At 43.0% G+C, this 16326-nt stretch overlaps 1 protein-coding gene across 4 annotated transcripts in view; it reads left to right on the forward strand.

The window, feature by feature from the left end:
- The window catches only part of MAPKBP1 (mitogen-activated protein kinase binding protein 1), a 162294-nt gene that overhangs the window by 120344 nt on the left and 25624 nt on the right, over window positions 1–16326 (forward strand). For all 4 annotated transcript variants that reach the window (XM_054970917.1, XM_054970918.1, XM_054970920.1 and 1 more), the window contains exons 17-24: window positions 72–147; window positions 2694–2805; window positions 3465–3528; window positions 4433–4558; window positions 7605–7747; window positions 9203–9246; window positions 13200–13436; window positions 14871–15040. In XM_054970917.1, the coding sequence (XP_054826892.1) occupies window positions 72–147; window positions 2694–2805; window positions 3465–3528; window positions 4433–4558; window positions 7605–7747; window positions 9203–9246; window positions 13200–13436; window positions 14871–15040 (972 nt within the window). The remainder of the gene's footprint in view (window positions 1–71; window positions 148–2693; window positions 2806–3464; window positions 3529–4432; window positions 4559–7604; window positions 7748–9202; window positions 9247–13199; window positions 13437–14870; window positions 15041–16326) is intronic.

The following is a 16326-nucleotide window of genomic DNA, read 5'->3' on the forward strand; positions in this document are numbered from 1 at the left end:
GAATGCTGAGCCAGCTAGATCTTGGAAGAGCTCCTTGTATGTTATTAAGGTCTGTCTCGTTTTCTTCTCAGGATCTTCAACATTAGCAGTGGGAAGCAAAAAAAGCTATACAAGGGATCCCGAAGTGAAGATGGCACTCTCATCAAAGTAAGGCCTCCATCAATTTTAGCACAGTAGGAGAGTGCAGCAAAAAATAAATTGATATTGTTCTGATCCGGGTATCAAGAATACTATAAATATTAAGTATTCTTGATATTCAGGTTCAATTTAGTATTCAGATTTAGTTTTATCTGGGAATCTCGCATATATTAGGCCCATTATTCCCTTTCAGAGAAACAACTGGGGAGGGGTGGCTGGAGGGGCCATTTTCCAAGCAAACCTCATCAAAATAGCGGGGGACCCAGTCCTTCCTGTCCACTAAAGACACCCCCCCCCCCCCAAGTTTCAAGAAGGTTGGACTAAGGGGAACAAGGCATTCCCAGCCTCTCTTCATTGTTTCCTATAAGTGAAAAATACCAAGGCTTTCCAGGGCAAAGCAACCAAACAGAAAAGGGGCGACTCTTGGCCAAAAGCCAGTCCCAATGCAAGCTGAACCAACAGAACCAGTGCCAAACCAAAGAATCCCATCAGAACCAAACTGAAGCAAGGAGCACTGTTGTAAGTCTAACAGAACCAACAGCAAACCAAATAATCCCAGCATCCAACCAAGCAAGCCTGTAATATTAAGGCAGCAGCCTGGCCGGGCAGTGGCATATGGCAAGCCATACACACAGTAATGCTGCCTCCTTCCTCCTGTTGCCTGGGAAGCCTGCAAGAGGTTGTGGGTGGGAGGGGAAACAAGCTGCTGCTACCTCTAAAATGTGATTCCCAGATACACCCAAATATTTTCAAAAAATACTGTAATGTAAATAACTGTTAGTATGAATATATTTGAATGTGTCAATAATTCCAAATATGTATGTTTCAGGTATATATGTGGTATTTCCAAGCTGATTTACACACCCCTATAGCACAGCCTATTCTCTTTATTTCATACTTTTGGTGATGTGTGTGTGTGCAGGGGGCGGGCTCATATATGAATCTAATGCCCTGACTGAGCAACAGTATCAAGGCTTTATTGTTCATCCTTGTTCACTTTGTAAAGCACCATTTATTTGCATGCATGTTGGTTGTATCATCAAGGCATCCTAGTTGGAAATTCAAAATAAAGTGATTATAGTAAAACACTCAGTCACCCCTCCCCACACACACACACTTCCCATTTGGCTCATGCCTAATTATCTAAAATTCATAAGCACTGTATTTGAACTGCTCTGCCCCACAGTGGGATGGATTGGAAAGGTTCCTTGGTGATTGGGGGTGGCATTTTGCAAGCAAAATGCACTAAAACTGTAGGGGACCCTCAGCTAACCATTCTCTCATGACCACCCATGTTTCAGAATGATTGGGCTTCTGGGGGGTCATGTTATGGCCCCCCAAAGAGTGCCCCTATCCACCGCTGATCTCCATTGTTCCCTATGGCGAAGATTGGGGGGGGGCTCTTAGGTAGCTGGGGTGCAAGCAAAATGCACCAAATTTGCAGGGGAGCTACTCCTACCTGTCCTCTCAAGACCCCCCAAGTTTCAGGGAGCTTGAACTTTGGAGGGCATGTTATGTTATGGCCCCCCTAAGAAGGTGCCCCTAAATTTTTCTTAGTGTGATTCTCTGGTGTGAAGGTTGGTCCTCCTAGGGAACAATGGAGATTGGCAGTGGATGGGGCACCTTCTTTGAGAGGCCATAACATGGCCCCCTGAAGTTCAATCTTCCTGAAACTTGGGGGGTCGTGAGAGGAGGGTTAGGAGAGGGTCCCCTGCAAATTTGGTGCATTTTGCTTGCAAAAGGCCACCCCCAGCCACCTAGGAAGCCCCACTAGTATTAGAAGCACTGTTTCCTATTGATGTTCCTTAGGAATGGCAAAGGAAAGACTGCTTCCATGCTACCTGAAGCTTAGCGAAGCATTCGGAAGCACTTTGGTAAGCTTTGCTTCGGCATTCACAAATCACTTCACCAATGCTGAGGTTGATTCAGGAATGCCAAAACATCCCGAATTGGGTCCAATCTGGGTTAAAAACCCAGATCCGGAACCTGAAGTGCACATCCCTTCTCAGTAGTGCTGCATTAGCATTTGCATGTATCCCATGGTCTGTATTTTACAAGATCCCAGAGTACTTCCTTTACCAATTTTTGAAGATTCCTGTATGCTGTGCATTCTGCCTCTGAAGCTGTTTTGATTTGTGGTTTCCCAGCTGTTGAAAGAAAGTATACACAAATATACTCACCTGGAGTTGTTTAGTTCAGGAAGAGCCTCTTCTAGCCAGATCAGTTCATTTGCTTTCCTTATTATTTCTACATTGTTTAGAAAGCTGAGAAACCAAGGGAATGTTGCTGCTCTCAGTGGAAAAAATTTGTGGATAAACAAACTGCTGATATCTAGATCAGAGCCAGCACTGGTTATCTCTTACATTTTTGAGAAGTTCCTCATGTATACTGCTTAGCTGGTATAATAGGAAGCTTATGTGGGTGTTTAGTGGTGCTGCTCCTATTAATATCTATGGTTATAAGAACAAGTGACTTAGTAAAACTACAAGAAAGGGCATGGTTTCTTAAGCAAAAAACCTGAAACATAAGTATATTATTTCTCTTTTGGATTTCAGGTACAAACTGATCCCTCAGGTCTCTACATTGCAACAAGTTGCTCTGATAAGAACCTTTCTATATTTGATTTCTACTCAGGGGAGTGTGTGGCCACAATGTATGGGCACTCAGGTAAACTGCAGAACCTTTGGTGAATGCTAGTTGAAAATTCTTAAGTTTCCATTTTTAGTAGAAATAAATGAATCTTTACCACATTCAATGGCTTCAGTGAGCTTAGAAGGGTGTAACTCTGCTTAAGATGTCACTACTAATGATAAAATTCATAGAACTATCAATATCTCAGCATCTTGAAGAATTAGCAAGGTAAAGATGAAATACATACCCTATGGATTTTAAAAAAGAGGCATTCCAAAGAATTTTTCAGCCATGGGGGGTGGGGACAGATCTTGTACCAAAATGAGGAGCCATTTATGTGTTAAAGTGTGTTATTAGTGTGGCTTTTTCATAGCTTTTTCACATCACACTACTGTAATATTTTAAAGGCATGGGCCCAATGTGGTCGGGGTGACAACTTACAAGTATTTTCCCATCCAAGTATTGCTTCTAGACTTGGTCAGGTGTAAGTTTCATGGAATGGGCCCATGTGATTGAACCACTCCAGTAAGTCCTTCTAGCAGGACAATAACTCACCACAATACGTACAATTGGGCCCTGATCTCCAGGTCAGAGAGTTCCATAGCATTAATGAGTAGACTTCAGGGACTCCAGTAGTTTCTGTGTTATTCATGGGATGTTTCAAAAACTGTTTTGCTTGTTCTGATTTTTTTCAGAGATTGTAACTGGGATGATGTTCACCAATGACTGTAAACACTTGATTTCTGTCTCAGGTGACAGGTAATCAAAATAAGTTTACTATGTAGTCCTTTTCCCCCCATGGGAACGAGTCAGTAGTTTGGGGCTATCTTAAAATTAATACTTGTTTATGGTGCACAAACTCAAAAGTCCAAAAAGAGGGGTGGATGAACTATGATGCTAAGCTCTACACAGTCTAAGGTCCCACCCCCACTAGTTGTAAGCAGGGTTGCTTTTGAATGTTTAAAATATCTGTATTTCCAATTTGCTTGAAATGGCCCAGATTTATGAGAGTGGAGGAGAAAAACCCAAATTTTGAAATTTTAAGAACAAAGACAAGAAGGAAAAAAATTCCCAGATGAATTTGATTCCAAGGAACAGTTTCTATGGGCTGTGCCCTCTTAATTCCTCCTTTGCTTCCTATCTTAACATAAAAACAAGAGGCTGCCTTAATACTGAGTGAGATAAATGGTCTTTCTAGCTCAGTATTGTCTGCTCACTGGTAGGATCTCTTCCTAGCACTTGTTCCTTGAGATTCTTTAACTGGAGGTGTTGGCAGTCAAACATGGGACCTTTTATAGGCAAGCCATGTACTCTACCAATGAGCCATAGTCTTCTCCAGATCTTGTATTTTTCCTCAGAAGAAAGTTTCTAGTCTCTTTTATTGGAGCATGAAAAGATTGTTGCCTAAAACATAGTACTTCCAAATTGAAGTGTTTGAGCACTTCAGGAATTGTATGGAACTGAACTTGTTCATTTCAATGTCAGCATGAAAGCAATAGATGCTAGAAAGGGAGAGAACATTATTGAGTGGGTCTCCAGGCTTTGATACCAAGGAAGAAAATAGAAAATGGTAGTAGAACCAATCTTCTGAAGGAAGACAGGGCAGGAAAATCTTCGGTACTTGGGTCTAAAACAATTATAATTGTCTGCTTCCTGTGTCCAGCTGTATATTCATCTGGCGGCTGAGTTCTGAGATGACCATCAACATGCGGCAGCGGCTGGCTGATATGAAACAAAGAGGGAAGCACGTGGAGAAAGCACAACCAGGCAAAGCAGCTGGGCTCATCAGGTAGGAGCAGGTGGTGCTACTTCTTGTACAGTTTTCACCCAAAGAGGCACTTTTTATCTATTAATAGCAGGTTTCTAATAAAAATTGCTCAGTATAAATTATTTATACCAGAGGTTCCCAGTGGTGTACCATGGTACCTGCTAAAACTTTTCTTGATGGCCGCCAAGTGTTCTTAGAAAGTGGGAATGGCCAGGTGGGGCTTTTGCCCAGCAGGGTTTCTGATTGGTCATTGAAGATCTGATTGGATCTTTTAAAAAGTTGCTTCAACAGCAGCTTCACCATGTGACTGAAGATAAACTGTGTGCGCAAGAAAATGATTTAAAACAATATTTTCATTTTAAAAGGCATTCTGTTATAAAGAGCTTCTATCTGAAATGTTGAAGAGTTACTATTAGTTATGTATGACCTTACTCCTTGATGTTCTGTGGCTAGTTCTGCCTCCTGTGGCAGCTATTTTATAGTTGTGCCCACCACCATGTTCCAGAATTCCGCCCGATTCAGTAAGGAAAGAGCACTCTGTGCATACCTAAAAATGCTGTGTTCTGTTTACCCTGTTCTTGGATTGAGGTTTGGCACTGATGCCTTCTGGACTAAGCTTCTGTGAGTCATTGTTTAAATTAAACCTGATATCATGTTCTGTAACACCCCACCCTTTTTTGCCTGGCTACTTAGCTATGGAGAAGGCTTTTCAGACCAAAAAATGCTGAAGTGGTGGAGCCATAGTGCTTTTTATAGCCAACTCTTCACCATTTCAGCAGCTGGAAAGCTTTGCCTTTTTTGAGATGCAGTCTGTACCAGGCAATCCCAGTTTCAGTCAATATAGCAAGCTTCATTTGTCACATGCTTCTGTTTAGAACATTGAGTCTGTAGCATACCAAGCCCAGCAGATTGTTGGCGAACACGTTTGGTGACCTCTTTGCAAAGCTGAAGGCTTTCTGTTTGGTCAGCTTTAAAAGGTTTGTTTTCAGCATTTGCCCTTGTTGTTGGATTATAAACACAGATATGAGAGCATGGCCTTTTTGTAAGGCTGCAAGACACTGTCACAGCACCACGATAAGAAGCTAAGAAACTGGGATCCTTGTGTAAGATTCTTATGATTGCTTGTTTTATGGATGTGTATTCCTGTTTAACTAGGATATAGATTGAGTTGCAGTCTGATATTTGTAAGGCTGTTGTGTGTCCTAAGCAAGAAAACATTTAAATGCTCTGAAATGCCTAGCTTTCTTGTTCCATTATTTAAAATTGGTGTAAAAATGTTGATGAATAGTATTTTCACAAGCTGGTTAATTCTACATGCTGTAAGAACATTACAGAATGAATTCACAAAATGCAGATCAATTGGAATAGAGTGAGTATAGAAAGTATCTTTTTTCATTGTCTTTCTGGTCTGGGGCGCAGGCATACAAAAAAAATTGAGAGTATTTGGCAAGTGGGACAACTGGGAAGTCTTTATTGCATGTATTGTCTTGGCACTTGATACTGGCCTGGTTTAGATGCAGTTTGCCTGTTCATATGTCCTGGCAGGAAGTAGAAGAGGAGGGTGCTGAGTTGGGGGGGGGGGGGGTGAGAGCAAGGAAGCGTGCAAGCGTACAGCATGTTGTTGTCAGGTTCCAAACATCTAAAAGTGCTGTGTTGCAGCACTCTTTTGCTGGTCATCACTAAGGAATCTCCTTATGTAATAATGAATTCCTTGATAGCTTTAAGCAAAACTTCTTTGCTCAAGGTGGAACTGTACTTGTGTTCTTTTGAAAACCCTTTTGAGTTTTTACTGAAATGATGGCTTGCTTTTCAGAAATCTGGGAGAACACGAGTTCTTTCAGGAAAGCTTGCCTTTCTCCACAGTTAGGAAGAGACACACTATTAATGTAAAATAAATAATGGGTGCCTGATTCCTTAGCTTGTTTACTTTTATGTCAATATAGTTGCTCTTTGAAATGCATCCTTTGAGGAGAGTTCATTACCAGAGACCTTTTGATTAGGCAGGGAGTAGAGTGTCTTCATTGAGGTTTCAACGAAATGCAGAGGAAGGAAGGCAGATTGCAGAAGATTGATGCAAGAGCAACGGCTGAGAACTTCTCTGTTCTTTGGTCCTATTTTTGTACTGCTGACAATTTACACATTGCAGGTTGCTCCCTAGCCAGACTAACCCGTATTTGGTAGGCCAAGTTATTTTTGTCTCCTGATTAGTGTGTTGCTATGGTCATCTACCCACAGCACTCCATAAAAGTTCCTAATGGTACACTTGTATGAGAGCATGGGACCGGTGTATAGCCGACAGATTGTGACTTTTTTTTTAATGGTCATCCTTAGCTGACTTGATTTAGTTCTTTCTTTGGCTGAAAATGTCTTGTGTGGGTGAAAGTTTATGCTTGAGGTTCAAGCCTGGAATTCCAGTTTTATCCATTTTGATTAAGTAACTATCTCAGGTATGTTAAGGACTCTTTTATTGTGTGTGGGGGGTGGGGGGGGAGGGTAGGCAGCGCATTGTGACACTGAGTTGGTACCTAAGTTGTGCAGATATGCTTACAGTGCAAACAGTTTTCACTGATAATTGATCTTTTTTCCCTTGCCAAGCAATAAGTTTCCTCTGTATATCATAGCGCAATTTGTTGAGAAACCTAAGAGAAGAAAAATTGATTTATGGAAATGTCCAAGCCCTATTTCAATGCTTTTATATTCAGTTTATTTTAGTGGGAGAGATCTAAGTGTGTGTATAACTCCCACTGAAACCAATGGGATGATCAAGTTCTGAATGTTTTCTAGATCTTGTCCCCAAATATATTTTGATTTAAAAGGTCAAATAATAAGTAAACATACTGTTGAGCCTGTTACCCGTGGTCTACGATGAAGGTGATCTGCAGGGTTTTCTGTAGGTCAGAATGACTTGGTACTCAGCTTTTACCTTTCTCCTTCTCCAATGTTTCTAAACATGGCATGGTCTAGTCAGTTATAGAGTAATTCCACTCTGTACCAGACTGGTTTGGATCGAGAATCTTGGCATTTACTATATATTTCATGCATAGATTTCTCAATGTCTTTCTCCTAGACATGAATCTGTCTCTATCCTGTCATCTGCACCAGTGTTCTCATCAGATAGTGACAAAGATGGTGAAGATGAAGGGAATGATGAAGATGAGTTGCAGGGTCTGCAGTCTTTCCAAATGCAAAACAACATTGAAAGAAACTCAGGTATAAAGGGAGAGAAGGAGTATATAAAAGAAAAGAGAGAATGAGTTGGTTGGCATTATCATTTACTTTATCAGATTTTTTATATCTATGGACCTATTCAGACTTGGAATTGTATAGAATAAATACTGTAAAGCAGAGGTCCCCAACCCCCAGGCTGCGGACCGGTCCCAGTCCGTGGCCTGTTAGCAACCAGGCCGCACAAGAGGTGAGTGGCGGGCGAGTGCAGAGCTGGCTCCAGGGAGCAGGCGAGGTAGGCGGTCGCCATCTTGGGAGGGGCGGCCACGCCTCTCCTGTGCCTTGCCTGGCCAGCCCTGCACTTTTCATTAGAAATATCACCTCACCTGGCCGACTGACTCCCATCATGCCTCTGGGTTTCTCCTCTCACTCCCAGCCGGCACACGCGCAGTTGCTGCCTCGTGCTGTGGTTGGTGTGGCTGCGCTTGCTGGAGCTGCTGCTGCCCTGCCCTGCCCTCGCACTTTGTGTGCTGGGTCACTGGCGGGCTCGCCGGGCAGCCAACCATCCTGAGCGCCGCCTGCCCCTGTCTGCCTCTGCATCCTCTGGTCACCACCAGGCCTGATGGGCAGCCAGCCGCCCTGAGCATCACCTGCCATCTTTCCAAGTCTGCCTCTGCCTGCCTCTTCCTCTCCTCCAGTGGTGTGGCCACTGCTGGAGAGTGGAGAAGCACCACTGGCCTCCTGCCCGCACAGTTGCGCTAAAAGATATAGACCTTGTGGCAGTGCAGCTGCGGGGCGGCTCTGTGTGCTGCTGCTGCCTGCTGGGTGCTGCTGGCCCTCTCTGACAACTGGTCCGTGAGTACTGGTCTTATACTGTGTCTTCTGCCACCCGCTGCCTCCTATCACCCCCAGATGGGACTGTCTAGTTGCACGAAAACAAGCTCAGGGCTCCCACTGATTCTGCATTGTGGTGAGTTGTATAGTTATTTCATTATATAATGTAATAATAGAAATAAAATGCACAGTTGTATCATTCTGAAACCATCCCCCCCATGGTTCGTGGAAAAATTATCTTCCACAAAACCGGTCCCTGGTGCCGAAAAGATTGGGGACTGCTGCTGTAAAGTAATGATATGTTGTAACATTCTGCAGACATGGAGTCACTGTGGTTTTAAAAATCACTGCAAAGCGTGTCTAGATATTGGGAATTTCCACAGAGTATTTCTCAATACAATCATACAGAAAAAATAATGGACAGCTGGCCCTGAGTGTGCAAGAAAAAAAGGAGAATACTAGGATGAGATTTCAAGATGAAAGGATGTTTTCTTCAATCAGTTGTAAAATAGAATTGGTTGTAGTTTCTCCTAAGCCATATGATAGTTGAGATACTACACTGAAATGTCTGTTTGTGTATGCTGAGTGTGCATGTGGTAAGGAGGAGTTTTTTCTTTTGTTTTTAAAAGTTTGTTGATCTACTAATCTTCCCTTCCCCCCATTCAGATCTTTCTCTTTCAAGAAGCTTATCCCAGTGGGAAATGAGGAGGGTGAGTTTATCAGTACATTTCTTTTTAAAAATTTAAAAACTGATGCAGACACTCCTTAACATGTATGATACGTCAGTGTTAGGGTTGTATTGTCGAAGGCTTTCACGGCCGGAGAACGATGGTTGTTGTGGGTTTTCCAGGCTGTATTGCCGTGGTCTTGGCATTGTAGTTCCTGACGTTTCGCCAGCAGCTGTGGCTGGCATCTTCAGAGGTGTAGCACCAAAAGACAGAGATCTCTCAGTGTCACAGTGTGGAAAAGATGTTGGCAGGTCATTTGTATCTACTCAGGAGGGGTGGGGTTGAGCTGAGTCATCCTGTAAGAGTTTCCCAGGGTGTGGAATGCTAATGGCGGGAGACTTCACTGTATCCTGAGGAGGTTCTTTTGCATATGGATTGGTGCTTGATGTGCTAATCTTCTCTGCAGGGCTATTGTTGAGTATAGAGTGTTTTGTTAGCCTGGTGTTTTTCAGAACTGGAAACCATGCTCTGTTCATTCTTAAGGTTTCTTCTTTCCTGTTGAAGTTTTGCTTATGCTTGTGAATTTCAATGGCTTCCCTGTGCAGTCTGACAAAGTAGTTGGAAGTGTTGTCCAGTCTTTTGGTGTCCTGGAATAAGATACTGTGCCCTGTTTGAGTTAGGCTATGTTCAGCCACTGCTGATTTTTCAGGTTGTCCAAGTCTGCAGTGTCTTTCATGTTCTTTTATTCTTGTCTGGATGCTACGCTTTGTGGTCCCGATGTAAACTTGTCCACAGCTGCAGGGTATACGGTATACTCCTGCAGAGGTGAGGGGGTCTCTACTGTCTTTTGCTGATCGTAGCATCTGTTGTATTTTTCGGGTGGGTCTGAATACTGCTTGAAGGTTATGCTTTTCCATAAGCTTTCCCATCTGATCAGTAATTCCTTTGATATATGGCAAAAACACTTTTCCTGTAGGAGACTGTTTTTCCTTGGTTGTTTGATTCATCCTGGGTTTGATTGCTCTTTGGACTTTATTTCTGGAGTAGCCATTTGCCTGAAGTGCGTGGTTTAGATGATTAATTTCCTCATTGAGAAAGTGCGGCTCACATATCCGTCTTGCACGATCCACTAATGTTTTCATTATGCCTCTTTTCTGTCGGGGGTGGTGATTGGAGTTTTTGTGTAAGTACCGATCAGTGTGAGTTGGTTTCCGGTAGACCTTGTGACCTAACTGAAAGTTTGCTTTGCGGATGACCAAGGTATCCAGAAATGGGAGTTTTCCCTCGATTTCTTTCTCCATTGTGAATTGTATGTTCAGGTGGATGTTGTTGAGATGATTCAAAAACCCCATCAATTCTTCCTCCCCATGGCTCCAAATGATAAATGTATCATCCACAAACCGGAACCATACACTAGGTTTGTGGGGTGCTGATTCTAGAGCTGTTTTTTCAAAATGTTCCATGTAGAAGTTTGCTATAACTGGGCTGAGAGGGCTCCCCATGGCCACCCCATCCATCTGTTCATAGAATTCGTTATCCCATTGGAAGTAACTGGTTGTCAGACAATGATGGAATAAGGCTGTTACATCCTCTGGGAAAATCTGATTAATAAGTTCAATAGTGTCTTTTACTGGAACCTTGGTAAACAGGGATACAACATCAAAACTGACAAGTATGTCTTGTGGATTGAGTTTCAGAGAACTGATTTTGTTGATGAAATCTGCTGAATCTTTGATGTAAGACGAGGTTTTCCCGATGTGGTCCTGCAGGGGATCGGCCAGATGTCTAGCTAATTCATATGTCGGTGAACCAATGGCACTCACAATGGGTCGGAGTGGGACTAAATCCTTATGTATTTTAGGGAGTCCATATAGTCACCTGAATCCACATATTCTCTAGAAACCATCCGAACTGCTATTTTCAGCAGTGGCTGAACATAGCCTAACTCAAACAGGGCACAGTATCTTATTCCAGGACACCAAAATACTGGACAACACTTCCAACTACTTTGTCAGACTGCACAGGGAAGCCATTGAAATTCACAAGCATAAGCAAAACTTCAACAGGAAAGAAGAAACCTTAAGAATGAACAGAGCATGGTTTCCAGTTCTGAAAAACACCAGGCTAACAAAACACTCTATACTCGACAATAGCCCTGCAGAGAAGATTAGCACATCAAGCACCAATCCATATGCAAAAGAACCTCCTCAGGATACAGTGAAGTCTCCCGCCATTAGCATTCCACACCCTGGGAAACTCTTACAGGATGACTCAGCTCAACCCCACCCCTCCTGAGTAGATACAAATGACCTGCCAACATCTTTTCCACACTGTGACACTGAGAGATCTCTGTCTTTTGGTGCTACACCTCTGAAGATGCCAGCCACAGCTGCTGGCGAAACGTCAGGAACTACAATGCCAAGACCACGGCAATACAGCCCGGAAAACCCACAACAACCAGTGTTAGGGTTCTTTTTCGTCATAATTTGTCAGTTTCTAAATGCTATGACTTTACATAAAATATATGACCGCTCTATCCTTTTGTTTCAACCACTCTAATACAATTGATCTGATACCTTCCGAAGGGTTATCTGTTATTTAGGTATGGGCATCCCTTTGAAGGGCTTTCTGTTATGGCCCTTAAATTGCTGTCAGAGCTGATGCCTAATGTAACTCTGATCCTCTGGAATTAATAAAATACTTGCTCACAATTGGAGCATACTAAGTCCCAGTTCTCAGAGCCAAGATAGGCAAAGCATAGAATTGCATATACTTCATTCCTGGTGGCTGTTAAAAAAAATAAAAAAGCAGTCATCATAGATTGTGAATCTCAATGGAAGACAGATGAGAGGGATGGGTTGTATAACCCGTTCCTGCCCAGGTATTTTTCTACTCAAAAAAGTGGCATTTCTCCCCCAGGGCTGAAAGCAGCTGAGGAGTTTAATCATTTAATGGCAGGAAGGCAAAAGAATAAAGTAACTCTGCACCCATTCTTTCACTTGTATGCATAGCTTATTAAGACTGCTTTTGGCCAAAGACTAAAAGACATGGAATTCCATGCCAAGCCTAGTTTAGCTTTCATTGAATGGTAAGCTTATGTCTGGGCTGTGCCACTTCATACTCTGTTAATGGAATGTTCTTCCATACTGAAAATATTCTCAGACACAGAAAACTATTTGTTAGATGTCTGGAAGACATCCCTACCATGCCACTGCAGGGCTTTTAAAAAAAAAATGGCAATAGTGCTGAAGCAATAACAGATTTTTTTTAAAGCCCTCAAAAAGCTCTCAGGTGTTATGGCAGGGAAAGTGGCAGTCACAGGAGGCTGAAGGAAAATCATACTTATGTAGATGGGACCTTAAGCACACACCTTCCTGACTGTATAGCATGATAATGCACATGGATTGTGCTCTTTGTAAAAGATTGGAGCAAAGCAAGCTTGGTAATCAGCATTATGAAGATGGGGAAAGGAAGTTTGGAGTATTATTACAGCATGATTTCATATGGTGGTTCTGGGTGGGGGGGAAACCCTCTCCTGACTGGAAGCTGAAGTGTAGAAAGCCTCAATGTCAAAGCAGCGTGTAGGAAACCCAGTTGCCCTCTGATTTAACACTGAGTATTTCCTTAGCTGGTCCTAGGTCCTTGTTTCAAAAAAACTCACCAATGAGCAAACTCCTTAAGCCAAATCAGGTAGTTGTTCTCCATTTTTAAAAAACAGGGTTTTTCAGATATAATAAGACTAGCTCAGGAGAACACAGCTATGTTCTACTGAAGATACGATTAAAATGTAGATAATGCTTAAAACGTACGGATAACATTTAATCAGTTGGTTTCTGTTATCCTACCTCATCCCCCAGTCTTTATGATCAAAATTTAATAAAGAGCTCTTGCTCCACCCCTACTCTGCAACAAATGCTACTTTATGAATTTAATTTTGCTGTGATGAAGTTGGAGTATTTTGATTCTCTGATCATACATATTTTAAATTTCTCTAGGCAAAAGACATTGCAATGAGCCAGTGTTCAGAGGCTACTATGAGCAAGGCACCTCGGCAGCGTGGGCGTTGGTCCCAACCGACCAGCAGCCTAGAGATGACAGTTAAATCCATGCTTGATTTACGCCAGCTGGAGTCCTACTCAGTCTCCCGGTCTCCTAGCCGAGACTCCATGTCCCAGGCCAGCAATGGGGATGACCAAGAAGATTATGCTGATCTCCCTCTGCAAGTCAACAATGTAAGAACTGTTCTTCTCAATGGATAATAATAACAACACTGACTTTGTTCATCGCTCTGAGTGGGACACTATTCTGTCTCGAAGAGTGGTATATAAGCATAGTTGTTATGATTATTTGTGACTGTAGCTGAGCAATTGTCCTGGCAAGTAACTTATTAGAGGCCAATAGAGATCCTCTAATGTCCCTTTCAAATAGGGCTGCAAACTCCAGGTTGGGAAATTCCTGGAAATTTGGGGGTAGAGCCTGGGAAGGTTGAGGTTTGGGGAGGGACCTCAGCGGGGTATAATATCATAGAGTACACTGTCCAAAGCAGCCATTTTCTCCAAGGGAACTGATCTCTGTTGGGAAATCCTTTGTAATTCCAGGAGATCTCGAGGCCCCACCTGGAGGCTTATAACCATACTCCCAAATAATATTGGAAGCTATAGAGTTCCCTATAATAATTGCAAAAAACCTTGCAAAATTCTCTGCTCAAGCAGTGATAACCGGGGGGGGGGGCAGTGTACAAAAAAATTCTAATGAATCCAAATCTAGGTTTCAGAGATACCCCCCCCCCAAATTGGTATCCCTGAAGTTCAGTTAGAGAATCCAAAATTTCTCCAACCATTATTTACTATGGGGGAAATTATCCTAGGGGGTTAGGGTGCTTTTTTAAAGCAAACTGCACCAAATTCGTGGGGAAACTACTCCTGACTGTTCACTAAAGACCCTCCAAATTTCAGGACGATTGGACCCTGTGGGCCCCTGCACAAGGTGTCCCCAGCCACTCCTCTATTGTTTGCTATGGGGAAAACATTTTCAGGGGATGCAAAGGCATTCCCTGGCCAAAAGCCAGTCCCAGATGCAAGTCCCACTCCCAATGCAAGCTGAACCAACAACGCCCAGCAGAATTAAACTACAGCATGGGAACCTATGTCAAACCAGAGAACTCCAGTGTCAAAGTAGAGAACCCCAGGGTCAAACCAGAGAATCTTCCCCAACTGAAGCAAGGGGGTGAGGCTTGATGGAGCTGTGACATTTAAAAGGTGGCTGGCAGCTGCTTGAAGGGCTCTTTTGGAGCTTGGGCAGGGTAGACAGACAGGATAGGAATCCACTCTGTTTGCTGCCTCATCTCTTATCCCCTGCCAGCCCTGTGCTGCTCTCCTGCCACAGTTTGAAGCTTGCCTCCACTTCGCACCACTGCCCTCTCACTCGATGCTTCTCCGCCTCTACTGGGCTGTCTGCATGCTTTTCTCTGGGAAGTGAGGGCTGAGGGCCAAATAATCCAGTCCATCAGAGTTCGACTTGCTGGGTCTGATCCTGGATTCTCTAATGTGAACCGGCATAGATGGCTTATGCCAAATCAGCATAAATCTTGCTATTTAGCCAGTTCATGAATCCCAGTTTGCATACCCCTAGTCATAAATAGTCACATTTCTGTATTTCTTTTCCAGGTTGTAGACTACACACCTCCTCAAGAAAACCAACCCTGTGTCCGACCTCAAGTTATTCGTCTTATATCCTGTGAGGATGGGATTTTCTCCCAGGAACTGGAGCCTTCTGAGAGTGAGAAGTGTGTGATCTATCCAGAAGAAGATGACATTCACCCTACAGATATTAGCAGGTAAAAATATAAATTCCTTTCTGTGCCTTACATTTGAGCCACATTTGATTGCCTTTTATCCTCAAATTGAGGGTGTTTATTGAAATAATCTGCTGCAGGCTCATGCCAAAATTAATTGATATAAGAGTTTTATAGGTTCTGGCCTAGCCAGCTTCCAAAGTGTAGAGAGCTGTGGCCATTTTAAATAATCCTTGTGACTAAAATCATGCATATGAACAGCCATCACTAGATTTCTCCGTTAATTACTATCCCGTGAGATTCTTGTCTTCTCCTGTTGTCAGTCTTGCTTGTTCATCATTATCTGGGATGAAATTTAGTAAGAGAATGATCTAGAAACAACTAAGGCAGGTGGTATTTTGAGATGCCAGTGTTCAGTTTTGGTCTTCTGTTCATTTTCAGTCTTATTTAAAAAATGCACTCGGTGCAATGTAAAGATGACAAAAACAGACGCACATTCTCTCTACCTTGTGCATTTGGGAGAGGGGTATAATGTTAGCTTGTGCAAACATTGCCAGCACTTCACCCCTAAGGCCAGATCTCTTCCGTCATCATTGGTATTCAAGGAGAAGCAATCAAGGCATAGGCAAGGCCACCATTCAATGCCTGCCGATAGGGAGGGAAAGAAGCTAAACAGTCTGGGGAAAAAACTTTGTACGTCTGCATAACTAATTATGCTGCTATTATGGGGGCTTACCAGATACTCCTTTGGGATAAGATGGAGGTGTATAATAACCATCTGTCAGAGGACCAGAAAGTTTTAGTCAGGGTGATCCAAGAGGGGGCGATTATGCTATCTAAATAGCTGATAAATGCTGGGAGACACATGGCTGACTTCCACCAGGGCTCTAGCATCAGCTGTAGATCTCCGAAGGCTTTCATGGCTCTGGTCCACAGCTCTGGCTATTGAGATGAGAAGCAGGGTGGAAGATCTACTGTTCAAGGGTGAGATGTTATTCTCCACAAAAACGGATTAATATCTATCCCTAAAGCAGAAGGAACAGCAAACCGCAAGGCCTTATGGAGTGTTGCCGTCTTCTCAGCCATCAGGTTCTTGCCCCTTCTACAGCCAGCAGCAGTAGCCACACTGTAGAGGTCGCTATTCCAGATACCAATCCTACCAACCTCAGTATCTTCATACTGCCAATATCTGCCAGTCAGGGGCGTTTTCAGAGGTGTAAGCCAACTCATAAACGGAGACAAGGGGTCTCATCAGCTGGGAGCAACAACTTGAGTCACAGAAACAGTTTTGACTAACACAAGGGGAATATGTTGTTTTTTGGTGATAG

The sequence above is a fragment of the Eublepharis macularius genome, chromosome 2 (assembly GCF_028583425.1).
Source record: "Eublepharis macularius isolate TG4126 chromosome 2, MPM_Emac_v1.0, whole genome shotgun sequence".
NCBI lineage: Eukaryota > Metazoa > Chordata > Lepidosauria > Squamata > Eublepharidae > Eublepharis > Eublepharis macularius.